This window comes from Bos grunniens, chromosome 8 (assembly GCF_055505025.1).
Source record: "Bos grunniens cultivar Pamir isolate PY7600 chromosome 8, Bosgru_T2T1.0, whole genome shotgun sequence".
NCBI lineage: Eukaryota > Metazoa > Chordata > Mammalia > Artiodactyla > Bovidae > Bos > Bos grunniens.
In genome coordinates this window covers 101,565,668-101,588,383 of record NC_141172.1, presented here as the reverse complement: position 1 = coordinate 101,588,383, position 22,716 = coordinate 101,565,668, and the positions used below count along the sequence as shown (strand labels likewise).

Here is a 22,716-nt window from a genome sequence, read left to right as displayed (position 1 = left end):
AGGATTTCAGCCCAGCTGCCTTTCGCTTTAGAAGCAGAGGGCAAGAGATATGAAGTGTTTCCATGGGGCTTGAGTAGTGTTAGGAGCAGATGTTCTAGGCTCTAGGTTGTGTTGGGCCAGTGCCAAGGGCCAGAGGTTCTCATCTGTTCCTTAAAGAACGTGCGTGTGAATGGAATATTACTCAGCTATTAAAAAGAATGCATTTGAATCAGTTCTAATGAGATGGATGAAACTGGAGCCTATTATACAGAGTGAAGGAAGTCAGAAAGTAAAATACCAATACAGTATGTTAACAAATATATATGGAATTTAGAAAGATGGTAATGATGACCCTATATGCGAGACAGCAAAAGAGACACAAATATAAAGAACAGACTTTTGGACTCTGTGGGAGAAGACGAGGGTGGGATGATTTGAGAGAACAGCATTGAAACATGTATATTACCATATGTGAAATAGATCACCAGTCCAAGTTTGATGCATGAAACAGGGCACTCAAAGTCGGTGCACTGGGACAAACCAGAGGGATGGGATGGGAGGGAGGTGGGAGGGGGTTCAGGACGGGGGACACATGTACACTCATGGCTGATTCATGTCGAGCAAAAACCACTACAATATTGTAAAGTAATAACCCCCAATTTAAAAAAAAACAAACGTGTGTGTACATGTGTGTATTATGCAAGACCATCTAAAAGGTGGAGGCAGGAGCCTCTTTTGCTTGGGCCTATTGGTAGTACTGGGCCAAATGAAAGCCAAGTGACTTCACATTGTGCCAGAGATGAAAGTTTACAATCTTGAATAGAGAAAACTGGTGGAAGAGGCAAGCAAACCCAAAGATGCATGCAGCTGCTAAAGGCATCCTCTTGACACTGTGAATAGTGGCCAAGTTTGCCAATACATCAGTGTCACATAAAATTTAATGTAGTAATCTGAATGAATCAATTTTGTGAGTTTTTTTCTGTGATTAAGTTGTAAACAACTCTTACTTTTGATAAGTATTGTCATATTTACCTTGAAAATCTTATAAAGATAAGTGGGAGTTGTTGCCTTACAGGTGTTAGGAATAAAGTATAGAAAATGATCATACCTGGTGTTGCCAATGAAAAGATTTCTCAAAATGATAAAATGATGTTTGCTCTGGGATAATCACATGCTTTAAACTGCATCAGTGTAAGAAGAGAGATAGGCATGTTATTAGCTCAAAGTTATAGTCACATATTTAGATATTAGATGGTAGATACTGTTCAAGAAAAATGAAAATGGAGTCAGAATTGCTAAAAGACCTCTTTAAGTATAGCCAGGGTAATTCCTGGAAGTCCAGTGGTTAGGACTCTGTGCTTTTACTACTGGGGAGTTGGGTCGGGTTTGATCCCTTGTGGGGGAACTAAGATCCTTCAAGCTGTGTAGTGGGACCTAAAAAATTTTTCTTTAAATAAAACACAGCTGGGAGGCCACTGAGGAAGTATGCCTTATGTACGTCTCAGCCCAGATGGCAATCTGACCTTTGACCACTTACTGTCTTATTAAGAAGCATCCAGAGCATCTGCCCAAAGTTCCAGAAATTCAAGATATTTAATGGACCCTCGCCTTAAAGCAACTTGTGACAGCCATCCCTTCAGGATACACATTCCCTTTCTTCTGTCCGAGCGCATGGCTCTGTACTTTGTACTCTTCTATTATGGCTTTTGCCTTTATAAGCCCCTGACACTTTATCTTCCCCAGAACACTCTTCTGGTTTTACCCAAATCTGTCTCCAGAACTGCAATTCTTAAACCCCCCAATAAACTCTTATTTGAAGCTTTCTGCATTATTTGGATTGACCTTACTGAGTAGGAGCCTTCCTTTAAAACCATGGGGAAATACTGTAATAGCTCTTTTAACAGGATAATGTTGGTGCAAAAATTTCCTGTCCAATTTGTCTAGTATCATCCACATTGCCCAATATGCTACTTTGCATGTAGAAAGTATTCAAGGAAATAGCTGCTGCTGCTGCTGCTAAGTCGCTTCAGTTGTGTCCGACTCTGTACGACCCTAGAGATGGCAGCCCACCAGGCTCCCCCGTCCGTGGGATTATCCAGGCAAGAACACTGGAGTGGGTTGCCATTTCCTTCTCCAATGGGTGAAAGTGAAAACTGAAAGTGAAGTCGCTCAGTCGTGTCCGACTCCTAGTGACCCCATGGACTGCAGCCCACCAGGCTGCTCTGTCCATGGGATTTTCCAGGCAAGAGTACTGGAGTGGGGTGCCATTGCCTTCTCCGCAATTACCACAATTACGAAATAGCACAATTACCAAAAAAGAAGAAAAACTGCAAAACAATATATATACATATATATATATATATATCATATAGAGAGCAAGATAGAATGTTCACATTTTTATAAGTTTTAAACAATTGAATATGTTTTAGGAATTCAATGTAGCAAAATTTTAAAGATATGTATTGGAGCAATGACAACCAAATTCAGGAGAGTGACTTACCTCAGATATGGATTGAGAGGAACACAGTGGAGGAAGGGTGTCTGGAAGAATTCAAATATACTTGAAATGTTTTGTTTTTCAGCCAGTAAAGTAAGTTCCATGGTGTCTATTACATTATTATATATTTTTATAAGTCTGAATCATTTCATGAAAATGCAACCCAGACAAAAAAGTCTTTCCAGCATTTGTTTCTCAGGTACTCTCGCATGTGCTCTGAGTGAAAAGAAATGTATTACTTTCCTGTGAAGGCTGTAACAGATGACCACAGACTCGGTGTCTGTACACAATAGAAATTTATCCTCTCCCGGTGTTGGAGATGAGAAGTCCAAAATCAGTTCGTGCTGAAACTAATGGAGGGGAGAATATTCTTGCTTCTTTCGGCTCCTGGGAGCTGTCAGGAATTCACTGGTTTGTTGCTTCATCACTGCAGGCTCTGCCTCTGTGATCACACATCTTCTCTTCTGCCTGTGTCAACTCTCCCTCTCTCTCTTATAAGGATGTTTGTGATTGTGTTCAGGGTTCACCTGGGTAATCCAGGATACTCTCCCCACCTCAGTACCCTTAATGAAATCACATCTGCAGAGACCCTTCTCCCATATAAGATAACATTTATATGCATAGGTTCCAGAATTCAGGATTGCATGCTGACCACAAGGTCCTGGGGGGCTGCCCAGGTGGTGCCAGTGGTTAAGAATCAGCCTGCTAAAATCATTTGACGAAAGGATTAGATCAGCTTTTCAAGCAAAAGTGAGATTCTGGCCTACACACTCAAAAGCATCCTATAGAAAAGGACACATCATTCAGCCTGTATTTTTATTAAACTTCTATTGTAAATGAACGGAAGGGCACATTTATGCTTCATTATGTTTAAAGATCCATCAGCAGGTGTACCTGCTTAGCACTCTTCTGGGGATTTTGAGGACACTGGCATGTCCTGGAAACCTGGTCCCTTACAGGTGACCACATTAGAGGAGATGACATGAAGCACTACACTGCATTCAGGCTGCCAGGCCCCAGAAGGGCTTAAAGAAGTGTCATGAATCCTCTATATAGCCCATGAAAACAGTAGGGTTCAGTCTATTTAATTAAAGGGACAGAACAGTGGCAAAATAAAAGTTTCTATTTTAAGTCAATCAGCCTGGACTTCCCTGGTAGTCCAGCTGTTAAGAATTCTGCCAATGCAGGAGACACGGGTTTGATCCCTGGGTCAGGAAGCTGGAGAAGGAAATGGCAACCCACTCCAATATTCTTGCCTGGGAAACTCCATGGACAGAGGAGAATGGTGGGCTATAGTCTGTGAGGTCACAAAAGAGTTGGACACAACTTAGTGACTAAACAAGTTATCATACTGGCTTCAGAAGGAGGCACCTCACAGACTGTTACCTGGGAGTTTCCTTACCAGTTAACAGAGCCCCAGGTATATCACATGCATTCCTTTTGTCTTGGACTTTCCACTAGTAGATATGTAGGATTTACATACTTATCAAACCAGTCAATCCTAAAGGAACCAACCCTGAATACTCATTGGAAGGACTGATGCTGAAACTGAAGCTCTAATACTTTGTCCACCTGATGCAAAGAGCCAATTCATTGAAAGAACTTGATGCTGGGAACGACTGAGGGCAGAAGGACAAGGGGGTGACAGAGGACGAGACTGTTGGATGGCATCATCAATTCAACAGACATGAGTTTGAGCAAACTCCAGGATATAGTGAAGGACAGGAAAGCCTGGCATGCTGCAGTCCATGGGTTGCAAACAATTGGACACAGCTGTGAGACTGTACAACAACAACAAACTTACCTGAACTATTGACTAGATAGATGGGTGACACAGTGGTAAAGAATCTGCTTGCCAACGCAGGAGACTCAGGAGATGCAGGTTTGATCACTGGGTCGAGAAGATCCCCTGGAGGAGGAAATGGCAACCCACTCCAGTATTCTTGCTTGGAAAATTCCATGGACAGAGGAGTCTGGTGGGCTATATATAGTCCATGTCATGTCGAAAAGAGTCTGACATGACTGAGCAGGCACATTGACCAATATATCCAGTAAAACACAGATCTTTTTTTTCTTTTCTTTTTTAAGAGTTTACATTTTGAAAACTTTAACATTTTCCTTTTTCAAACTGTGGTTTCAGATCTGACTAGACAATGTATTGATAGGCATGCAGCTCTACTGTGCTGGCATCAGGCTATCCTACAAGGAGTGACTTCTTGATCTGAGATGTGGCATATCCACTCCTTAAATACACATTATTGCAACTGCACAGCAGTAAAAAATTTCTACAACTTTAGTGCTTATGTTTAATTAAAGTAGAAAAGTATCCCCGGGATTTGTGTACACTAAGATGCGCAACCCCAAGATGGTTGTTAAAGCTCGCTCTCCGAGTGCCAACCGCAGCTCCGCCTCAGTCCCAACCTAAGGGGATTCACACTTGCTGGGCTGGTGGCTTTTCTCCCCCCAGCGGTCTGGACGGAATAGCTACTTGCGGTGCTAGGGACCCATTCTGTCTCTGCCCCGCCCCTACGTCACTGCGCGCCCCGCCCTTTTCGGGCCCGCCCCCGGCCTGCAAGCTCCCTGAGCCTCTCTGGCTGCCACTCTTTGGAAAGGAAGTGGCGTATGCAGGAGGTTGGCAGTTAAAGTACGAATCACCGTGAGGAGCGGCAGTTGGGTCCAGGCGGGAGGCGGGACTTCCGCTCCCTCGTGGGTAAGTCTCCGGGAGGCGGAAGAGCAGCGGGCGCGGGAGGGTTGTAGAGTTGCAAGTTGAGCTCGAGTTGCGAGTCTTTAAGTGGTCGCGCCCCCTTGGAGAACGCGACCTGACGGCTAGGCGGTCCTGGCTCTTCCGCCTCGTGGTAAGTAGGATCGCCTGGCGGCACCGGTTATGGAGGTGTGTGGCCCCGTCGCTGACCTGCTGCCGCCATCCCTTGCTATAGGGTAGTGGCTTCCCTGTCAGCTTTGCCTCCCAGCATTCACTCCCCGTGTTGTCCTGGGTCTCGGCCGCAGCCGCAGTGCCAGCCCTCCACGCACGCCCCAGGGACCCTTCTGAGACGCTGGTACAACCTTGTCACGTCCCTGCTTGACGTCCCCCATCACAAGATGGCCCTCTTGTTCCTCCCTTCCTAACCCGGTTTCGCCTCCTCTGTACTTAAGCCGCAGAAGACACCTAACATTATTTTGTTCAAAACCGACATGTGTTTACTAGCTCTTGTCCTTTCGTGCGCATATTAAAAGGCATACCTCGTCGCCAGTAGAATCAGTTCGTCTCTGCTCACAGAGCGTTGTTTACGCCTTGTAAAAAGCGCGTGTTAAACTTTTAGTATGGTTGCTTGAATGAGACAGTGTTTTCCCACTGGATTATACATTTCATGAGAGCAAGAATAGGGTGTGCTCATTTGGGATCTACCCAAGGCCTAGTTCAAAAGCACGAAGTTTAAAACTAACAGTATTCGCACTAGCTTCGTGACCGTGGGCACAATCTCCCCATTTATAAAGTGGTGATAAATAAGATAACTAATTTCAGTCATATAGTGTAGAGTGCAGAGTATATACTGGAGAAATATTCGGCTTTTTTCCCTTTTTAGCCTTAAGTAGTATACACAGTAGTTGTTAGCTGCTGCTGCTGCCGCTGCCAAGTCGCTTCAGTCGTGTCCGACTCTGTGCGACCCCAGAGACGGCAGCCCACCAGGCTCCCCTGTCCCTGGGATTCTCCAGGCAAGAACACTGGAGTGGGGTGCCATTGCCTTCCCCGAGTTGTTAGCTAGGTATCTTAAATGAATCCAGAGGCACTATAGTTGAGAGGTTTTTGCTTCCTAGCCCTGTAATCGCATTGATACCATCAATTAGTTGATACATTTGGTAGTATTTGGTAAACATAACCTAATGATGTAATTAAAGAGAGTAATGCTAACTGTTGGTATCAACATCTGCAAGAATAAACATTTGACTTTCACTCTCTAAGTGGGCTTCCCAGGTGGTGCTAGAGGTAAAGAACCCATCTGACAATGTGGAAGACATATAAGACGCTGGTTCCATCCCTGGGTCAGGAAGATCTCCTGGAGTAGGAAATGGCAACCCACTCCAGTATTCTTGTCTGGAAAATCCCATGGACAGAGGACCTTGCAGGCTTTAAGGTCACAGAGTCAAACATGACTGGAGCAACTGAGCCCTCTAAATAACTTGAGGTTCTTGCTTTAAGTTGTGTGCCTTTCAGACATATGTTTCTGAAGAGATGAAGATAAGTGTGTACACATTATTTTTTACAGGTGTTTGTAAAGTGCTGACCCCTGAACATAGTTGAAACAGAAAATAGGAAGATGGCAGCAAACCCTTCAGGACAAGGTAAGTGCATCCTGGAATTTCTTTTATTCCTAGGAACTTTTCCCTTCTGTAGTAAAGTATTTTGATAGAAAATTTAGCATAGGGCAGTTATTGTAGGCAGAATTAAAAATGAGTAGCAAAAAAAAAGACTAGCAAAGTAAAATCGCATATTTGAAGCAATTCCATCATTTTGTCTATATGTCAGTCAGTTCAGTCACTCAGTCATGTCCGACTCTTTTCGACCCCATGAACCAAAGCCTGCCAGGCCTCCCTGTCCATCACCAACTCCCAGAGTCCATCCAAACCCATGTCCATTGAGTTGGTGATGCCATCCAACCATCTCATCCTCTGTCGTCCCCTTCTCCTCCTGCCCTCAATCTTTCCCAGCATCAGGGTCTTTTCAAATGAGTCAGCTCTTCACCTATATGTAACATCCTTAATATCTATTAATCCTATATATTCAGTTCAGTCACTCAGTCACGTCGGACTCCTTGTGACCCCATAGACTGCAACACGCAAGGCCTCCCTGTCCATCACCAACTCCCGGAGTTTACTCAAACTCAGGTCCATTGAGTCGGTGATGCCATCCAACCATCTCATCCTCTGTTGTCCCCCTTCTCCTCCCGCCTTCACTCTTTCCCAGCATCAGGGTCTTTTCAAATGAGTCGGTTCTTCACATCAGGTGGCCAAAGTATTGGAGCTTCAGCATCAGTCCTTCCAATGACTATTCAGGACTGATTTCCTTTAGGATGGACTGGATGGATCTCCTTGCTGTCCAAGGGACTCTCAAGAGTCTTCTGCAACACCACAGTTTAAAAGCATCAATTCTTTGGTGCTCAGCTTTCTTTATAGTCCAACTTTCACATCCATACATGACTACTGGGAAAACCATAGCTTTGACTAGATGGACCTTTGTTGGCAAAGTAATGTCTCTGCTTTTTAATATCTTGTCTAGGTTGGTCATAACTTTGCTTCCAAGGAACAAACGTCTTTTCAGTTCATGGCTGCAGTCACTATCTGTAATGATTTTGGAGCCCCCAAAAATGAAATCTGTCACGGTTTCCACTGTTTCCCCATATCCCATGAAGTGATGGGACCAGATGCCATGATCTTAGTTTTCTGAATGTTGAGTTTTAAACCAAATTTTCACTCTCCTGTTTCACTTTCATCAAGAGGCTCTTTTTTTCTTCTTTTTCTGCCATAAGCGTGGTGTCATCTGCATATCTGAGGTTATTGATATTTCTCCCGGTAATCTTGAGTCCAGCTTGTGCTTCATGCACTCCAGCATTTCTCATGATGTACTCTGCATATAAGTTAAATAAGCAGGGTAACAATATACAGCCTTGATGTACTCCTTTCCCGATTTGGAACCAGTCTGTTGTTCCATGTCCAATTCTAACTGTTGCTTCTTGACCTGTGTATAGATTTCTCTGGTTAGGTGGTCTGGTATTCCCATCTCCGTAAGAATTTTCCAGAGTTTGTTGTGGTCCACACAGTCGAAGGCTTTGGCATAGTCAGTGAAACAGTAGATATTTTTATGGAACTCTCTTGATTTTTGATGATACAGCAGATGTTGGCAATTTGATCTCTGGTTTCTCCGCCTTTCCTAAATCCAGCTTGAACACCTGGAACATCTAAATCCTATATTTTAATCTGTGTTAATATTGCTCACATTGTAAACTTAGGTCCTCCTCTGACATTAGTTCTCTTACTTTTTTACTTGAGATAAGAACCACTTTTAAAGAAGTTAATGTTGTCATTGGGCCATATCCATGCCTTTATTTTCATTTGCTTGAAAAACTTTCCATACACATTTCATGTGTGTTAAGAGCTCCCTTAAGCAAATCAAGTTAGAAACATCCCGAGTAAGGAGTTTTTGTTTTGTTTAAAAATAAGTTTTCAAAAACAAAGTTTAATCTCCAGAAAGTATTCAGTTCCACCTTGTGAAACTTACAAACTTACAAACCTACTTGAAAAATTGAAACTTCTGTTTTCCTCTCCGTATCAAAATTAAGCGTCTATTTGACAGATCTTATTTTTAAACTAAGCTTAGTCGTGTTTCATTTTAAACGTCATGTAAACATGTTTGTGTCCAGCTCACACTCACTGTACTGTCTGTGAGAATCATCCATGTTGTGCCTTGTATCAACTGTTTATTCTTTTTTACTGCAGACTAGTATTCCATTGGGGAGAAGGCATTGGCACCCCATTCCAGTACTCTTGCCTGGAAAATCCCATGGACGGAGGAGCCTGGTAGGCTGCAGTCCATGGGGTCGATAAGAGTCAGACACGACTGAGCGACTTCACTTTCACTTTTCACTTTCATGCATTGGAGAAGGAAATGGCAACCCACTCCAGTGTTCTTGCCTGGAGAATCCCAGGGACAGGGGAGCCGTCTCTGGGGTCGCACAGAGTCAGACACGACTGAAGCAACTTAGCAGCAGCAGCAGCAGTATCCCATTGCATGAATTTACCACAGTTTCCTTATTCGTTTTCCTTTTTGGAGACTTTGGGATTCTGTCAGTTTGCGTCATTGTGAATAAAACTGCTTTGAATATTTAAGTCCTTTTGCAGATATTTGGATAAATAGCTAGGGGTGGAGCAGTGGAGTGTACTTTACATTCCTTCTGGTAAAGTGTGATATTTCTGGTTGCTCCCTATAGAGCACTATTGGTCTTTTCAATTTTAGCCATTTTAGAGGGTGTAAAGTGACATCTCATTGTAGTATTAGCTTGCATTTCCCTGATGACAAATGTTGAGCACTTTTTAATATGCTTATTAGCCATTGCAAATCTTTTGTGAAGTGTTTATTCAGACTTCCTTTTGCTTATTTTTTTAAAAAATTGTTTTTATTATCAGTTTTTTTTTAAGAGTCTAGATACAGGTTCTGTGTCACTGCTAATTACATCACCTAGATCATTTTGGAGTTGGTTTCTGTTGACCGCATTTTTTTTTTTTTTTTTTTTGGAGCATGGGTCACATTTTTCTTTTTCTTACTGTAAAAGTGAAAGTCACTCAGTCATGTCCGACTTTGTGACCCCATAGACTGTACAGTCCATGGAATTCTCTAGGCCAGAATACTGGAATGGGTAGTCTTTCCCATCTCCAGGGGATCTTCCCAACCCAGGGATGGAACCCAGGTCTCCCACATTGCAGGTGGATTCTTTACCAGCTGAGCCACCAGGGAAGCCCAAGTTTCTTACTACACTTAGTGACTTGTTATGAAATCTGGGTACTATGACTAATAGGTTATAGAGACCCTGGATTCTGTTATATTCCTCTGAAATGTGATTTTTGTTCTAGCAGATGGCTTGGCTCAACTCATACTCCAAACAAATTCTTGTCTCCTTTACGTTGGGCTGCAGCAGCTCAAATCTTGCTCACTTTTTTTTTTTTTGTCTTAAACAACAGTCTTTATTTTTACACAAAGCAGTCAAAATGGGGCAGTTCCTCAAAGGGTACTTGGAATTAGAAAATCCATCCTGGGTGTGAAAGTTTAAGTTGCTAAGTTGCGTCCAACACTTTGTGACCCCATGGACTGCAGCCTGCCAGGCTCCTCTGTCCATGGGATTTTCAGGCAAGAATACTGGAGTGAGTTCCCATTTCCTTCTCCAGGGAATGTTTCCCAGGATTGAACCTGAGTCTTCTGCCTTGGCAGGTAGGTTCTTTACCACCAAGCCACCTGGGAAGCCCTTTATAGAAGTGCGGTATTGTAAAAACCTAGCTGTGGTGACCGCTTTACTGGGTGTAACCAGCTAATGCAGTTCTGTTCTCTCAAATACCCAAGAGTGATTTGTGTGTTCTATGGACTAATTACAGGTCAGCCTTCCCCTGTGGTCTTTGACCTCTTTTCAACAGGTTATAGGGATTCAGATTAAAATTTTAATTTGAACCAAAATGAAACTAAGAGAAATCCATTTTGGAGAGAAAATATGCTTCCAAAAGTCACATCATGAAGTCCAAATGAAAACAAAATAAATGTTTTTATCCTTCTGTTGTAATAGCACAGATATTCAAGATTTATAATTTTTTTAAGCAGTTGGAATAAAACACAGTCATTTTTACTGTTGCCTTTGATTGATCCGTAGTCAAATCCACTGTGAAACATCCCCTAAATAGAAGCAAATTTAGGTTAGTCCTTTGACTTCTGTTGCTCTTTTGTCAGTGATTTTTTGGTGTCATGAGCTGCTGCTATTAGACACCAGCAGAGGGAGTCCATATCATGTTGTGTAGACTCTGAGACTCTCAGGGAAAAGAAACTATTTGGAGCTACTGCATTTTACTCTTTATGTTAAATTACTTCTGTACTGTTTATGTGTATTGGAACTACTTACTATGAAGATTGAAGACAAAGTTCCATAATTATCTGACAATAATAACTGAAAGAACAATGACGTTTACAAAAATCTTCATCTGTGTGGTGTAATGTATTAATGTCTCTACTGTAGGGGACAGGCCATCTTTTATTTAGATCTAGCAGTCTTATCATACTACAGTAGCAATCTGAACTGCTAAATTTCACAGGCTCTTCAGACAGTTACTGAAGTCTCTCAATTCTCCTTAGCGTTCATCATAGTGTAGAACATTTGATGGGTTCATAACAATTATTTGATTGATAAGTAACATTTTGAGAATTTAATATGTAGAGGCAGATTGTCAAACTGGAATTTGGCCAAGTACCATTCCTATGGAAAGAGGCTCTCATGACTGGCAAATATCAGAGTCCTTGATCATGTGTTGGCAGTTGGGAGATTCGTCTAACCTGATTTTAGCTACACAGAGAAACCTGGTGAAAAACTAAGTAACATCCTAGTTCTTTTAGTTCTTTTATCGTTATCTCATAATGCTTGGAGTAATAACTGTAATTCCTGTAATCCAGTGATGGGAACTATTGATTTGGGCCCACTTCGGATGTTCGTGGCTGTGATTTCAGGATGCTGTGTAGGATTGGAGTAGCGTAGCTCCTGGGAGGTGTCTTGGTGACCTCAGACCCAAGTATCTAAACCATCTATGTTCCAGAAGGAAAGCAAATTTACCCTTCAGGCTTGTGCTAAGGTATGCTACCTCTCAATTAAGAATTTATCCTAGTGATGCATAAAAATCACCTTAAAATTCTTATATTTGTACCTTTTTTAAAGATGAGAGTGTGGATGCAAAGACACAATTTGGAGTTGATTTTTTAAAGCTAGATTTCTAAATAAATAAAGCGAGATTTTTTTTTGTCTCATTTTTCATTGCCAAGGCAAAGGCACTACAGTAGTTTTCTGGTGCTGGAATTGATCTATAGGCCCAGGTTCAAATAGGAATGAAACTGAATTGAGGCAGAATGTTACATAAACTAGAATGAGATTGTTTGTATAGTAAAAGAGAGCTTGTGATCCCCAGGTCCATTCAGACTGACCTGGGAGGCCAGTCATGTGAGTGTAACCTTGAAAGCTGTGCTAATCAGTTGTACCCTTTGTAATGGAAACCTGTTTACTGAAAGAGAATTGTCAGAATGGGGCTGACAAGAATCTAGTGAGGGACTTTTCCCTGGTAGTCCAGTGGCTAAAACTCTGGGCTCCCAATGCAGGGGGCCCAGGTTCGATCCCTGGTCAGGGAACTAGATCCCACATGCCTCAACTAAGACTCAGCGCAACCAAATAAATATATATATATATTTTTTTAAAGAATCTAGTGAGGTTAACAAACTAAATGACAGAGAACACTAAGTGATAATAAAAGTAATAGCTAGTATCTAGTAAGCATTGGAAGGACTGATGTTGAAGCTGAAACTCCAATACTTTGCCCACCTGATGCAAAGAACTGACTCCTTGGAAAGACCCTGATGCTGGGAAAGATTGAGGGCAGGAGGAGAAGGGGACGACAGAGGATGAGATGGTGGGATGGCATCACCGACTCAATGGACATGGGCTTGGGTGGACTCTGGGAGTTGGCGATGGCCAGGGAGGCCTGGCGTGCTGCGATTCATGGGGTCACAAAGAGTCGGACACGACTGAGTGACTGAACTGAACTGAATGAATCACGTGGCAGGCAGTATGCTAGGTACTTTATTTATATTTACTGTATTTCATATAACCATCCTTCAAAGTTGTCATTGTTATGCCCATTGGTCCTGCATAGTGAGGTAATTTTCCCAATATTAAATAGTAACTGGTAGTACTGAGATGAGAACCCAAATTGAGTCTGTGCCCAGGTTCCCTGTTGATTGTTTCCCACACTGCACTTTTGCTGTGGGTTAGAACATTCTAATTAGAGCATCCAAGAAAAAATTGGGAGCTCTAAACTAGGGGCAGAAGACCTCATCTTTATTTTTGTATCTCTTATGCAGCTGTTATTAAGCAGAAAATCCTTACTATAAACTCTAAAATATAAAATCTTAACTATAAAATCTAAAAATAAACTATTTACTATAAATAAACTCAGAGAAATGAGTTTATCTGTAAGAGGAAATGAAAAATGAGTGAGGAGGAAAGGGTGATTCAAGCAGAAGAGATTTCATCATCTTATTTAGCCACTGATGAAGACAAGGAACCTCAATGGATAGAAAAAGAGGCAGCAGCTTAAAGGGATAAGTCCTTGGGGTCTAAGAGAGAAAGAACTTGAACACAGGGAGATCACCTGATCAGACATCAGGGCTTATTCTTTTCCCTGATCTGTGTTTTCAGTAAATTCTGAAAGGTGGCTAAGAGTTGAATAATTTTTTTTTAAGAGTTGAATTTTTTAATCTTGCAAGTTATAGGAAGTGTTTGCCATTAACTAGCAATCTAGAAGACCAGATACTGCTACTACTTAACTCAGACTTAGATGCAGGCAATCTCTCCTGAATTAGTATAAGCTTGAAACACTGAATACATTTTATGTATCATTAAGGAGGCAGAATAATATTCTGCCTTCCTACCCTCCAAAAACGTGGCAACCTGCTCCAGTATTCTTGCCTGGAAAATTCCATGGACAGAGGAGCCTGGCGGGCTACAGTATGGGGTTGCAAAGAGTTGGACATGATTATTCCTTATTTCCTATTGATTCTCTGATTGTCCCGTTGATTTAACTGCCCAAAAAGCTCTTGGGTTTGTTATGTCTGTTCATTTCTCTGGCCATAAACAACCTCTCATCTCTAGCTTGTTCTACTGGCTTTTTTTCTCTTATCTAGTCTATTCTCAACCTTGTAGCTTCCATGATCTTTCTACCAGGGGAAGGGTTATTTTGTCCCTCCACCCCTAGTTAAACTAATTCGTCTAACATTTCAGCTCAAGCATTCCTTCCTGGAGGAGACTGCTTTGACACTGCTCCCCCTCCTTCCAGTCTGAGTCAGGCTGATTCAACATTGAGTCCCACAGTGATTGTTATAAATGCTGATAGAATTTTATTTCTTTATTTCAGACTGCTCATCTTAGACTTTAATTATACATTCATCTGTGTAACTATTTGATAATCTCTATCTTCACTGGAATGTTTAAAGAACCATGAGAGCTAGAATGAAGTCAAGTTGTGACACATTGTTGCATTCTTAGCATCTGCCTTAGCGCCTGTATGTATGTCATTTATACACAATAAATAACTTAAAACATGTTGAACTAATAGTTTATTAGTAAACCAATAAACTAATTGGAGGAGTGGACTCCTCCAATACTAAACGGCTGTTTTGTTTTTTTGAGGACGGGACTCACTAAGCTTGTAGGGTCTCGGTTACCCAGTCAGGGATTGAACCTAGGCCATGGTACTGAGAGCGTGCCGTGCTGACCAGTAGGCCACCAGGGAACCTCCCCCTAAACAGCTCCCTCAGGATGATATAGTTCGATTCACTGTAGAGTTGTGAAGAGTATATAGCTTGTAAGATAACTATTTGAAAGATTTGAGTTTTTTAAATATCTTTAAAAATAATCAGTTATGAAAGCAGTATAATAACTGTAATTGGAAAGTATATTATCCATACCCGCACTTATCAAACAGTAATTTTCATTCTTTAGTTTTAGATTTTTTCAATAAAAAGATTTCCTGTTAGTCCTTGTTTAAGTGTCATAGAACTATTCACACAATGTGAATTATTAGCTGTTAGGTTTTAAGTGCAATTTGATGTAATGCTGGTTATTCCAGAATATTTTTAGTGACACAGAAATGTGTGGTATTAAAATGTTTCTATAAGTGAATGTGGAAATGAGGGTACATATGATTGTGAATGGAGACAGAGTTATAGTTCTAAAAGTGGAACTTTTAGAGTGTGCTGCATTATAAAATAATTTTATTAGGAAAAAGTTTAGTTATGAAGAAATAGTATTTCCTACTGTACATGAGATAATATGTTTTACTACCCTTATGCTTCTAAGAATGTAAAAGTTACCTTTACCTTTAAGATACATGTAAAACATCATAAAAGTAAAATACTGAATTATGGCAAGGATGGTTTGTCTTAAAACAGTGCATGTAGTTGACTGTAATAGAAGTTCAGTTTTATATATCTATGCCCTTGAGTTAAGTTTGTGCAAACCTTGACAGTGGGAGAATCTTGCTCTAGAAAATTATACTTAACTGCTTCACATAACTCACCTTCCCAGGTGGCTCAGTGGTAAAGAATCTGCCTGCCAGTGTAGGAGACTCAGGTTCAATCCCTGGATCGGGAAGATTCCCTGGAGGAGGAAATGGCAACCTGCTCCAGTAATCCTGCCTGAAAAATCCCATGGACAGAAGAGCCTGGAGGGCTGCAGTTCATGGGGTCGCAAAGAGCCAGACATAACTGAGTGACTAAGCATAATGCACTTCATGTAACAAATAGACTACCTAGTATTTTGCCTTAAGTTTCAAGTTTGAAATAAGCTATTATTGTTACTTAAGTTCTATTGACTATATATGTCTATAATATAGTAAATGTTTTGTGCAAAAACTGACACATAAATTATTTTTGAAAGGTCAAGAAGGAAGTACAATTTTGGGACATCAGACAAGATCAGAAAATAAGAGCCCTATAGACCTGACCATAGCCTTTCCCTTTCAGTTACGTTCCATCTCTCTCGCAGAACTGTTTGCTAGTCAGTTGCAATTCTTTGACTTGTTCCTTGAAAGACTGTGTGTGTCATTTCTGAATGAAAGTGTTGAGAAAAAGAAATACTGTTTTGACCTGAGTATATCTAGTACTTTTCATGCTTTCCACTTCCAAGAAAGAGGCATTCATAAAGACTCCTAAAACTGAGAACTAAGAAAATCTCCACTTCAGAGATTGACTGAGCAAGGGAGAGATTGGTCCCTGCAGGATTTGGGGCCGCAGAGATTTTAAGAAACAAATGCTGTTACCCATCTTTGGCGATTAAAATTCTGTAGAACTCACTCTTAAAAGTCCTCAGTCAGTATTATACTTTGCTTTTATCTGCATATAATGCCGTTACAGTTGGTTGAAGACAGGCAGTAGAGAAGGAAACTGCTTACTAGTAGTTTATTATCATGTTAGAGAATAAAGTTTTGCTTTCTGGATGTCTAGGTAGCCTAGGCTTATAAAATAGCTCTAATCTGTTTTCTTTCTTTCTCATTCCGCCCCCCCTCTCTTATTTTAGGTTTTCAAAACAAAAATAGAGTTGCAATCTTGGCAGAACTGGACAAAGAAAAAAGAAAGTTACTAATGCAGAACCAATCTTCAACAAATCATCCTGGAGCTAGGTATAGAATAATCTGGTTTTTATATTTAGTGATATAAAAAGTGTCTTGGACAGAATTAAAATTGGTTGGCAGTGATTTGTTTCTTTAACATGTGACGTTTTATTTCCTAGTTGGATTTGAAGAAATTAGATTTTTAAAAATTGATTAGATTTTAAATATTTTCATTCTAATCAGAATATTTAATTTTCTCTACAGGCTACTTGCAAAAAAAAGAAAAGAGTTTTGTGTTTTTTGGTTGTTGTTATTCATGAAATTATTGTTAATGTCCCACTTTTTAAGCATTATGCCAAGTAGGTAAAATTGAGGTAGCTTAATGATCTTTATTTCATTTCTGCCATCTTAAATCTCTTCCCTGACACCCATTATTCTTTTCAGCCACCACCTTAACTTCCCCTTCTCTCTTTCAGGCAGATCTCTTAAAGGAGTTGTCCGTACCTGCTCATCTCTGCTCTCTCACTTACTGACTCCTTAGCTTACTACAGTCTGACTTCCAGGCCTCCCCACCCTAGCCCCAAAGAATGGGTTGGAACCCAGGTCACTTGCAGCTTCCTTGTGGCTAAATCTGATGAACCAAAGTCCTTTTCTTGTTAGACTGCTTATCATTATTTGAAACCACTGATTTCTTCCTTTTCAAAAAATGGAAATGTAGTTACTGTACAGTATTGTGTTAGCTGCAGGTTTACTGCATAACGATTTGACATCTGCGTACATTGTGATCTGATCACTACAGTAAGTAACCATCTGTCCCTACACAAAGGTGTTACAACATTGTTGATCACATTTCTTATGCTGCATATTACATTCCTGTGACCTCTTTATTTTCCAACGGGCTGGTGCCTCTTAATCCCCTTTACCTGTTTCTCCCACCTCACACCCCTTCCCTCTGTTAACCAGTTGTTTATCTGTGAGTCTGGTTAATTTTTTAATTTTTATTGGCATATACTTGATATACAATATTGTGTTAGATTCAGGTGTATAGAAGTCTGTTTTCGTTTTGTTTTTTAGATGCCACATATAAGTGAGCTCATATGGTGTTTGCCGTCACAAATGACAAGCTTTTTATTTTTTTATTCCATTGTATACAGCTTCCTCCTCCTTAAAGGACTCTTCTTGGCCTCCATTCATTCACTGTTACACTGTCCTGGTGTCTACTTTAGCCATTTCTCCACCGCCTGTCTCTCGAATGTTGGTGTTCCTCTGAGTTCTGTTCTAGAGCCAGTCGCCCAGTCTGCGTCTTTTCACTGGCAGTTGCGTCCACTTTCACAGCCTGTTATTTATGTGCTGATAACTTTTACACGCTTACATCTCTAGCCCATTCCTCTCTCAAGCACCAGACTGCCTCCTGGACATCTGCACTTTGATGTCCTACAGGCATCTCACACTTGGTGTGTTTCATACTGAACTCATCTCCCCTCTCTACCTACTTAGTATTCTTGGCTTACTTGTTGCCATGAGTGGTACAGATCTACTAGTAATCAAAGTCAGAAACATGACCTTTAATTGTTTATTATTCCCTCTCACTTCCGTCTCTAAGCATTTATCATTCTCTTATGTTTAATTTCCTGGCCTAGGAATCGAATTTCTTGATTTCTTTCACAAGGCTGTACATGTCCTGGTACCTGCCTTCCTTCCTAGACTCATTTTTTGACAACCCACTTCTCCCCTCTCCAGACCTCCAGTCCTACTGAACCATAAATTTCTTCAAATGTGTCAGGTTTGAACCCTGCCTTCGTATGCTCTACCATCTGCTTGAAATAGTCAGCTCTTTAGTTTTCATCATAAATGTAACTTTATGATAGACCAGAGTACCTCAAATCAGTTTGAAAGCAGAAGGCCATAAATCATTGATAAAAAGGAGATAATCTGAAGCACTAGTAAATAATATGTATGGGCTTTTCCATATAAATTACTGTAAACAGTGGAAGAAGGGAAAAAGACTTATTCAGGAAGGTGTTTTGGTTTTTAAATAATCCCTATATGGAATATCTAATGAAAAATGTGATTCAGAAGTAAAGGAGTCTCTAAATAGTCAAGTAACTAAGATTCTCATTTTAGCATTGCGCTCTCGAGACCCGCCCTCAACAAGGACTTCCGGGACCACGCTGAGCAGCAGCATATTGCAGCCCAGCAGAAGGCAGCTTTGCAGGTAAGAAAAGTGTGACTGACATTCTTCTCTCACCAGAGATTTCCCGGGGCTTGGAAACCAGCACAGTTCTTATTTTGTATTGCATTGGAGCAGTATCAATAAAAATGTTCCATACATAATTGCAGTGGTTTGCTGATGTTCAGTCATGCCCAAAGGATTTGAAGGAGCAATACAGGAGTAATGAAAGTATCTTTTATATTGTTGAAGTGGTCATGATTGATTTTTTGCCGCACCTGGGAAGAGACTGCTTGTGCACAAAAGAGTGTAGGATATTTGGATGGCCTGAATGAACGCAAGAAGCCAAACTGGCTGGCTAGTTTAATAGTACATACATATTTTTCAAATTGGTCATGCTGTTATGTCCTTTGATAGTCTTACTGATTTATTGTTGCTTGGATTCTTTTTTTAATGGTCAGCATATCTGTTTTGAGTGGTGCTAGTCGTAAAGAAGAGATAAGAAAGCCTTCTTCAGCGATCAATGCAAAGAAATAGAGGAAAACAACAGAATGGGAAAGACTAGGGATCTCTTCAAGAAAATCAGAGATACCAAAGGAACATTTCATGCAAAGATGAGCTCGATAAAGGACAGAAATGGTATGGACCTAACAGAAGCAGAAGATATGAAGAAGAGATGGCAAGAATACACAGAAGAACTGTACAAAAAAGATCTTCACGACCCAGATAATCACGATGGTGTGATCACTGACCTAGAGCCAGACATCCTGGAATATGAAGTCAAGTGGGCCTTGGAAAGCATCACTACGAACAAAGCTAGTGGAGGTGATGGAATTCCAGTTGAGCTATTCCAAATCCTGAAAGATGATGCTGTGAAAGTGCTGCACTCAATATGCCATCAAATTTGGAAAACTCAGCAGTGGCCACAGGACTGGAAAAGGTCAGTTTTCATTCCAATCCCAAAGAAAGGCAATGCCAAAGAATGCTCAAACTACCGCACAGTTGCACTCATCTCACATGCTACTAAAGTAATGCTCAAAATTCTCCAAGCCAGGCTTCAGCAACATGTGAACCGTGAACTTCCTGATGTTCAAGCTGGTTTTAGAAAAGGCAGAGGAACCAGAGATCAAATTTCCAATATCCGCTGGATCATGGAAAAAGCAAGAGAGTTCCAGAAAAACATCTATTTCTGCTTTATTGACTATGCCAAAGCCTTGACTGTGTGGATCACAAGAAACTGTGGAAAATTCTGAAAGAGATGGGAATACCAGAACACCTGATCTGCCTCTTGAGAAATCTGTATGCAGGTCAGGAAGCAACAGTTAGAACTGGACATGGAACAACAGACTGGTTCCAAATAGGAAAAGGAGTTCGTCAAGGCTGTATATTGTCACCCTGTTTATTTAACTTATATGCAGAGTACCTCATGAGAAACGCTGGACTGGAAGAAACACAAGCTGGAATCAAGATTGCCAGGAAAAATATCAATAACCTCAGATATGCAGATGACACCACCCTTATGGCAGAAAGTGAAGAGGAACTAAAAAGCCTCTTGATGAAAGTGAAAGAGGAGAGTGAAAAAGTTGGCTTAAAGCTCAACATTCAGAAAACGAAGATCATGGCATCCGGTCCCACCACTTCATGGGAAATAGATGGGGAAACAGTGTCAGACTTCATTTTTCTGGGCTCCAAAATCACTGCAGATGGTGACTGCAGCCATGAAATTAAAAGACGCTTACATCCTTGGAAGGAAAGTTTTGACCAACCTAGATAGCATATTCAAAAGCAGAGACATTACTTTGCCAACAAAGGTTCGTCTAGTCAAGGCTATGGTTTTTCCTGTGGTCATGTATGGATGTGAGAGTTGGACTGTAAAGAAGGCTGAGCACCGAAGAATTGATGCTTTTGAACTGTGGTGTTGCAGAAGGCTCTTGAGAGTCCCTTGGACTGCACGGAGATCCAACCAGTATATCCTGAAGGACATCAGCCCTGGGATTTCTTTGGAAGGAATGATGCTAAAGCTGAAACTCCAGTACTTTGGCCACCTCATGCGAAGAGTTGACTCATTGGAAAAGAGTCTGATGCTGGGAGGGATTGGGGGCAGGAGGAGAAGGGGACGACAGAGGATGAGATGGCTGGATGGCATCACTGACTCGATGGACGTGAGTCTGGGTAAATTCCGGGAGTTGGTGATGGACAGGGAGGCCTGGCGTGCTGCGATTCATGGGGTCGGTCGCGAAGAGTCAGACACGACTGAGCAACTGATCTGATCTGAGTGGTAAAGAACCCACCTGCCAATGCAGGAGACATAAGAGACACAGGTTCAATCCCTGGGTTGGGAAGATCCTCTGGAGGAGGGCATGGCAACCCACTCCAGCATTCTTGCCTGGAGAATCCCATGGACAGAGGAGCCTGGTGGGCTGTAGTCTGTAGGGTCGCAAACAGTTGGACACGACTGAGCAAGACTTAACTCTTAATATGGAAATCTGACAACCCATCATCTTAAAAAAATTGACTGTGATGAACAGTTTTAGTATTTCATTGATCTTGGATAATTTAAGATTCTCAGAGACCTTGGACAAGACAGTGTTACTGATGCTTTTAAGCCTTAGAATCTCAGAATTGCAAGGGACATTACACTAAAGATCATCTCCCTTTAGACCACCTATAAACAGTCCTTTGTTTAGTGACAAAGGACATCACTGGTGGTTTTGTTATTTACATTCCAGCATTCTCTACAAAATGTTGGCATCTTAATCACCAGCCATCAGCTGCCTTCCCCGTTCTCCTTCCAACTTCTGCCGTTCTTTCTCACTCTCCTGCTTTATTGACCAAGGGCAGAGCACTCTGGGACCTTGTTGCTAGTTTTCCTTCCCACTTGCAGGAACAAAGTAATTCACGTCTTTGACTCAATTACTGACTGATGAGAACCACAACGAAGAGAGTAGGGAGGATAAATTAGTACCTGGTGCAACTTGTTAATGTGAATTCTTTATTATTGTAGATCTTCTGTGTATTTAAACAAAATTAGCAGCAGCAGAACTGGCTTTTAAAACAAATTTGGTCTTAAGCACTCAGAAAGGGTAAGTAATTTTAATGCCTTGGTTGAAGAACTGTGACTCTTAATAACTAAATTGCCTTTTTTTCTTTTTTTTAAACCTCTCTTAGCATGCACATGCACATTCATCGGGATACTTCATAACTCAAGATTCTGCATTTGGGAATCTCATTCTTCCTGTTTTACCTCGCCTTGACCCAGAATGAAGAAAACATTTGTAACGGAAGTGACTTTGTAATATCAAATGCCAAAGCTACTATCATTCAGTGCTATACAAACTGTGACTTTCAGAATTTTAGTGGACTTTTTTTAATATGTTTTGTTTCTTTAAAAGAAAGATATGTTTAAGTGAAAGCAAAAAAAGAAGGCTGACCAGGATGATGAAAGCTCTGGAAGCTGTATTATCTGGGAACTGATGCTGCTGCTCAGGACTATAATCTGTGTGTAAGGCAGTTTGATTTTTAATTCTGAATCAGACCCCAAATTGGGTGTGGTCACAAAACCCACCTTCCAAACTAGTTGGACTGAATATATCATGTCTACAGTAGAGTTTCAAGAACCATTTAAAGTACTTTATAAACAAATGAGGGTGCTTTTTAAAAATGTGAACCAATAAGCTTAAGCTACATTCACATTTGCTGTTTATAGAATTGATATCAGTGTACCTTTTGTGTTTATAGTCATCAGATCCTAAAATATCCTTTAACTAGTTTCCCTATTCTCAATTTTAAAAGAAAACCCAAGATGCGAGTAAGTTACCAGCCAGTCGTAAATACCTTTTATAAACCTATGCCACTGTAAATTATGTGATTAAATGCTATTAAAAACAATAAGAAATATAGCTTTAAATTTTGTACATGCTCTTATTTAGTGTTACTACATAAATGGTGTGCCTGAACAGTTTTATTGCCCATTTTTGCTCTAATTAGAAGCAAAGTTGAGCCCCTTTTCAGTTAAAGAGGAAAGAATTAGGTTAAGCAAGTTTCTCAACATGATACAACTTTGAACAGAATACAGGATGCTTACTTAAATATGCAGTCCCCACAACTGACCTTCAGTTCAGTTCAGTCCAGTTCAGTTGCTCAGTCATGTCTGAATCTTTGCGACCCCATG

The 22,716-nt window shown here is 40.9% G+C and overlaps 1 protein-coding gene across 11 annotated transcripts; it reads left to right on the top strand.

Annotated features, from left to right (window-relative positions):
• The first annotated feature begins 3,829 nt into the window (after positions 1 to 3,829).
• INIP (INTS3 and NABP interacting protein) lies at positions 3,830 to 22,452 on the top strand. 11 transcript variants are annotated; one of them, XM_086315996.1, is made up of 7 exons: positions 6,742 to 6,817; positions 10,412 to 10,454; positions 11,676 to 11,851; positions 14,180 to 14,327; positions 16,342 to 16,444; positions 18,500 to 18,590; positions 21,714 to 22,452. In XM_086315996.1, the coding sequence occupies exons 5-7, from the start codon at positions 16,407 to 16,409 to the stop codon at positions 21,807 to 21,809; spliced, it is 225 nt and encodes a 74-aa protein (XP_086172122.1). In that variant the 5' UTR covers positions 6,742 to 6,817; positions 10,412 to 10,454; positions 11,676 to 11,851; positions 14,180 to 14,327; positions 16,342 to 16,406; the 3' UTR covers positions 21,810 to 22,452. The 11 variants fall into 11 exon arrangements, with proteins under 11 accessions (XP_086172118.1, XP_086172121.1, XP_086172124.1 ...); XM_086315995.1 differs by lacking the exons at positions 10,412 to 10,454; positions 11,676 to 11,851 and adding an exon at positions 4,351 to 5,186; XM_086315998.1 differs by lacking the exons at positions 10,412 to 10,454; positions 14,180 to 14,327 and adding an exon at positions 4,351 to 5,186 and having other exon boundaries at positions 11,730 to 11,851.
• Positions 22,453 to 22,716: the final 264 nt, after the last annotated feature.

What these genes read in the sequence shown, in the direction of transcription:
- INIP (XM_086315988.1), top strand. Translation starts at nt 10,415, where the DNA reads ATGTTTCCCAGGATTGAACCTGAGTCTTCTGCCTTGGCAG. An exon ending in ACAAATCATCCTGGAGCTAG is followed by an intron (nt 16,445 to 18,499) that starts GTATAGAATAAT and finishes TTCTCATTTTAG; the next exon opens with CATTGCGCTCTCGAGACCCG. An exon ending in AGCAGAAGGCAGCTTTGCAG is followed by an intron (nt 18,591 to 21,713) that starts GTAAGAAAAGTG and finishes AACCTCTCTTAG; the next exon opens with CATGCACATGCACATTCATC.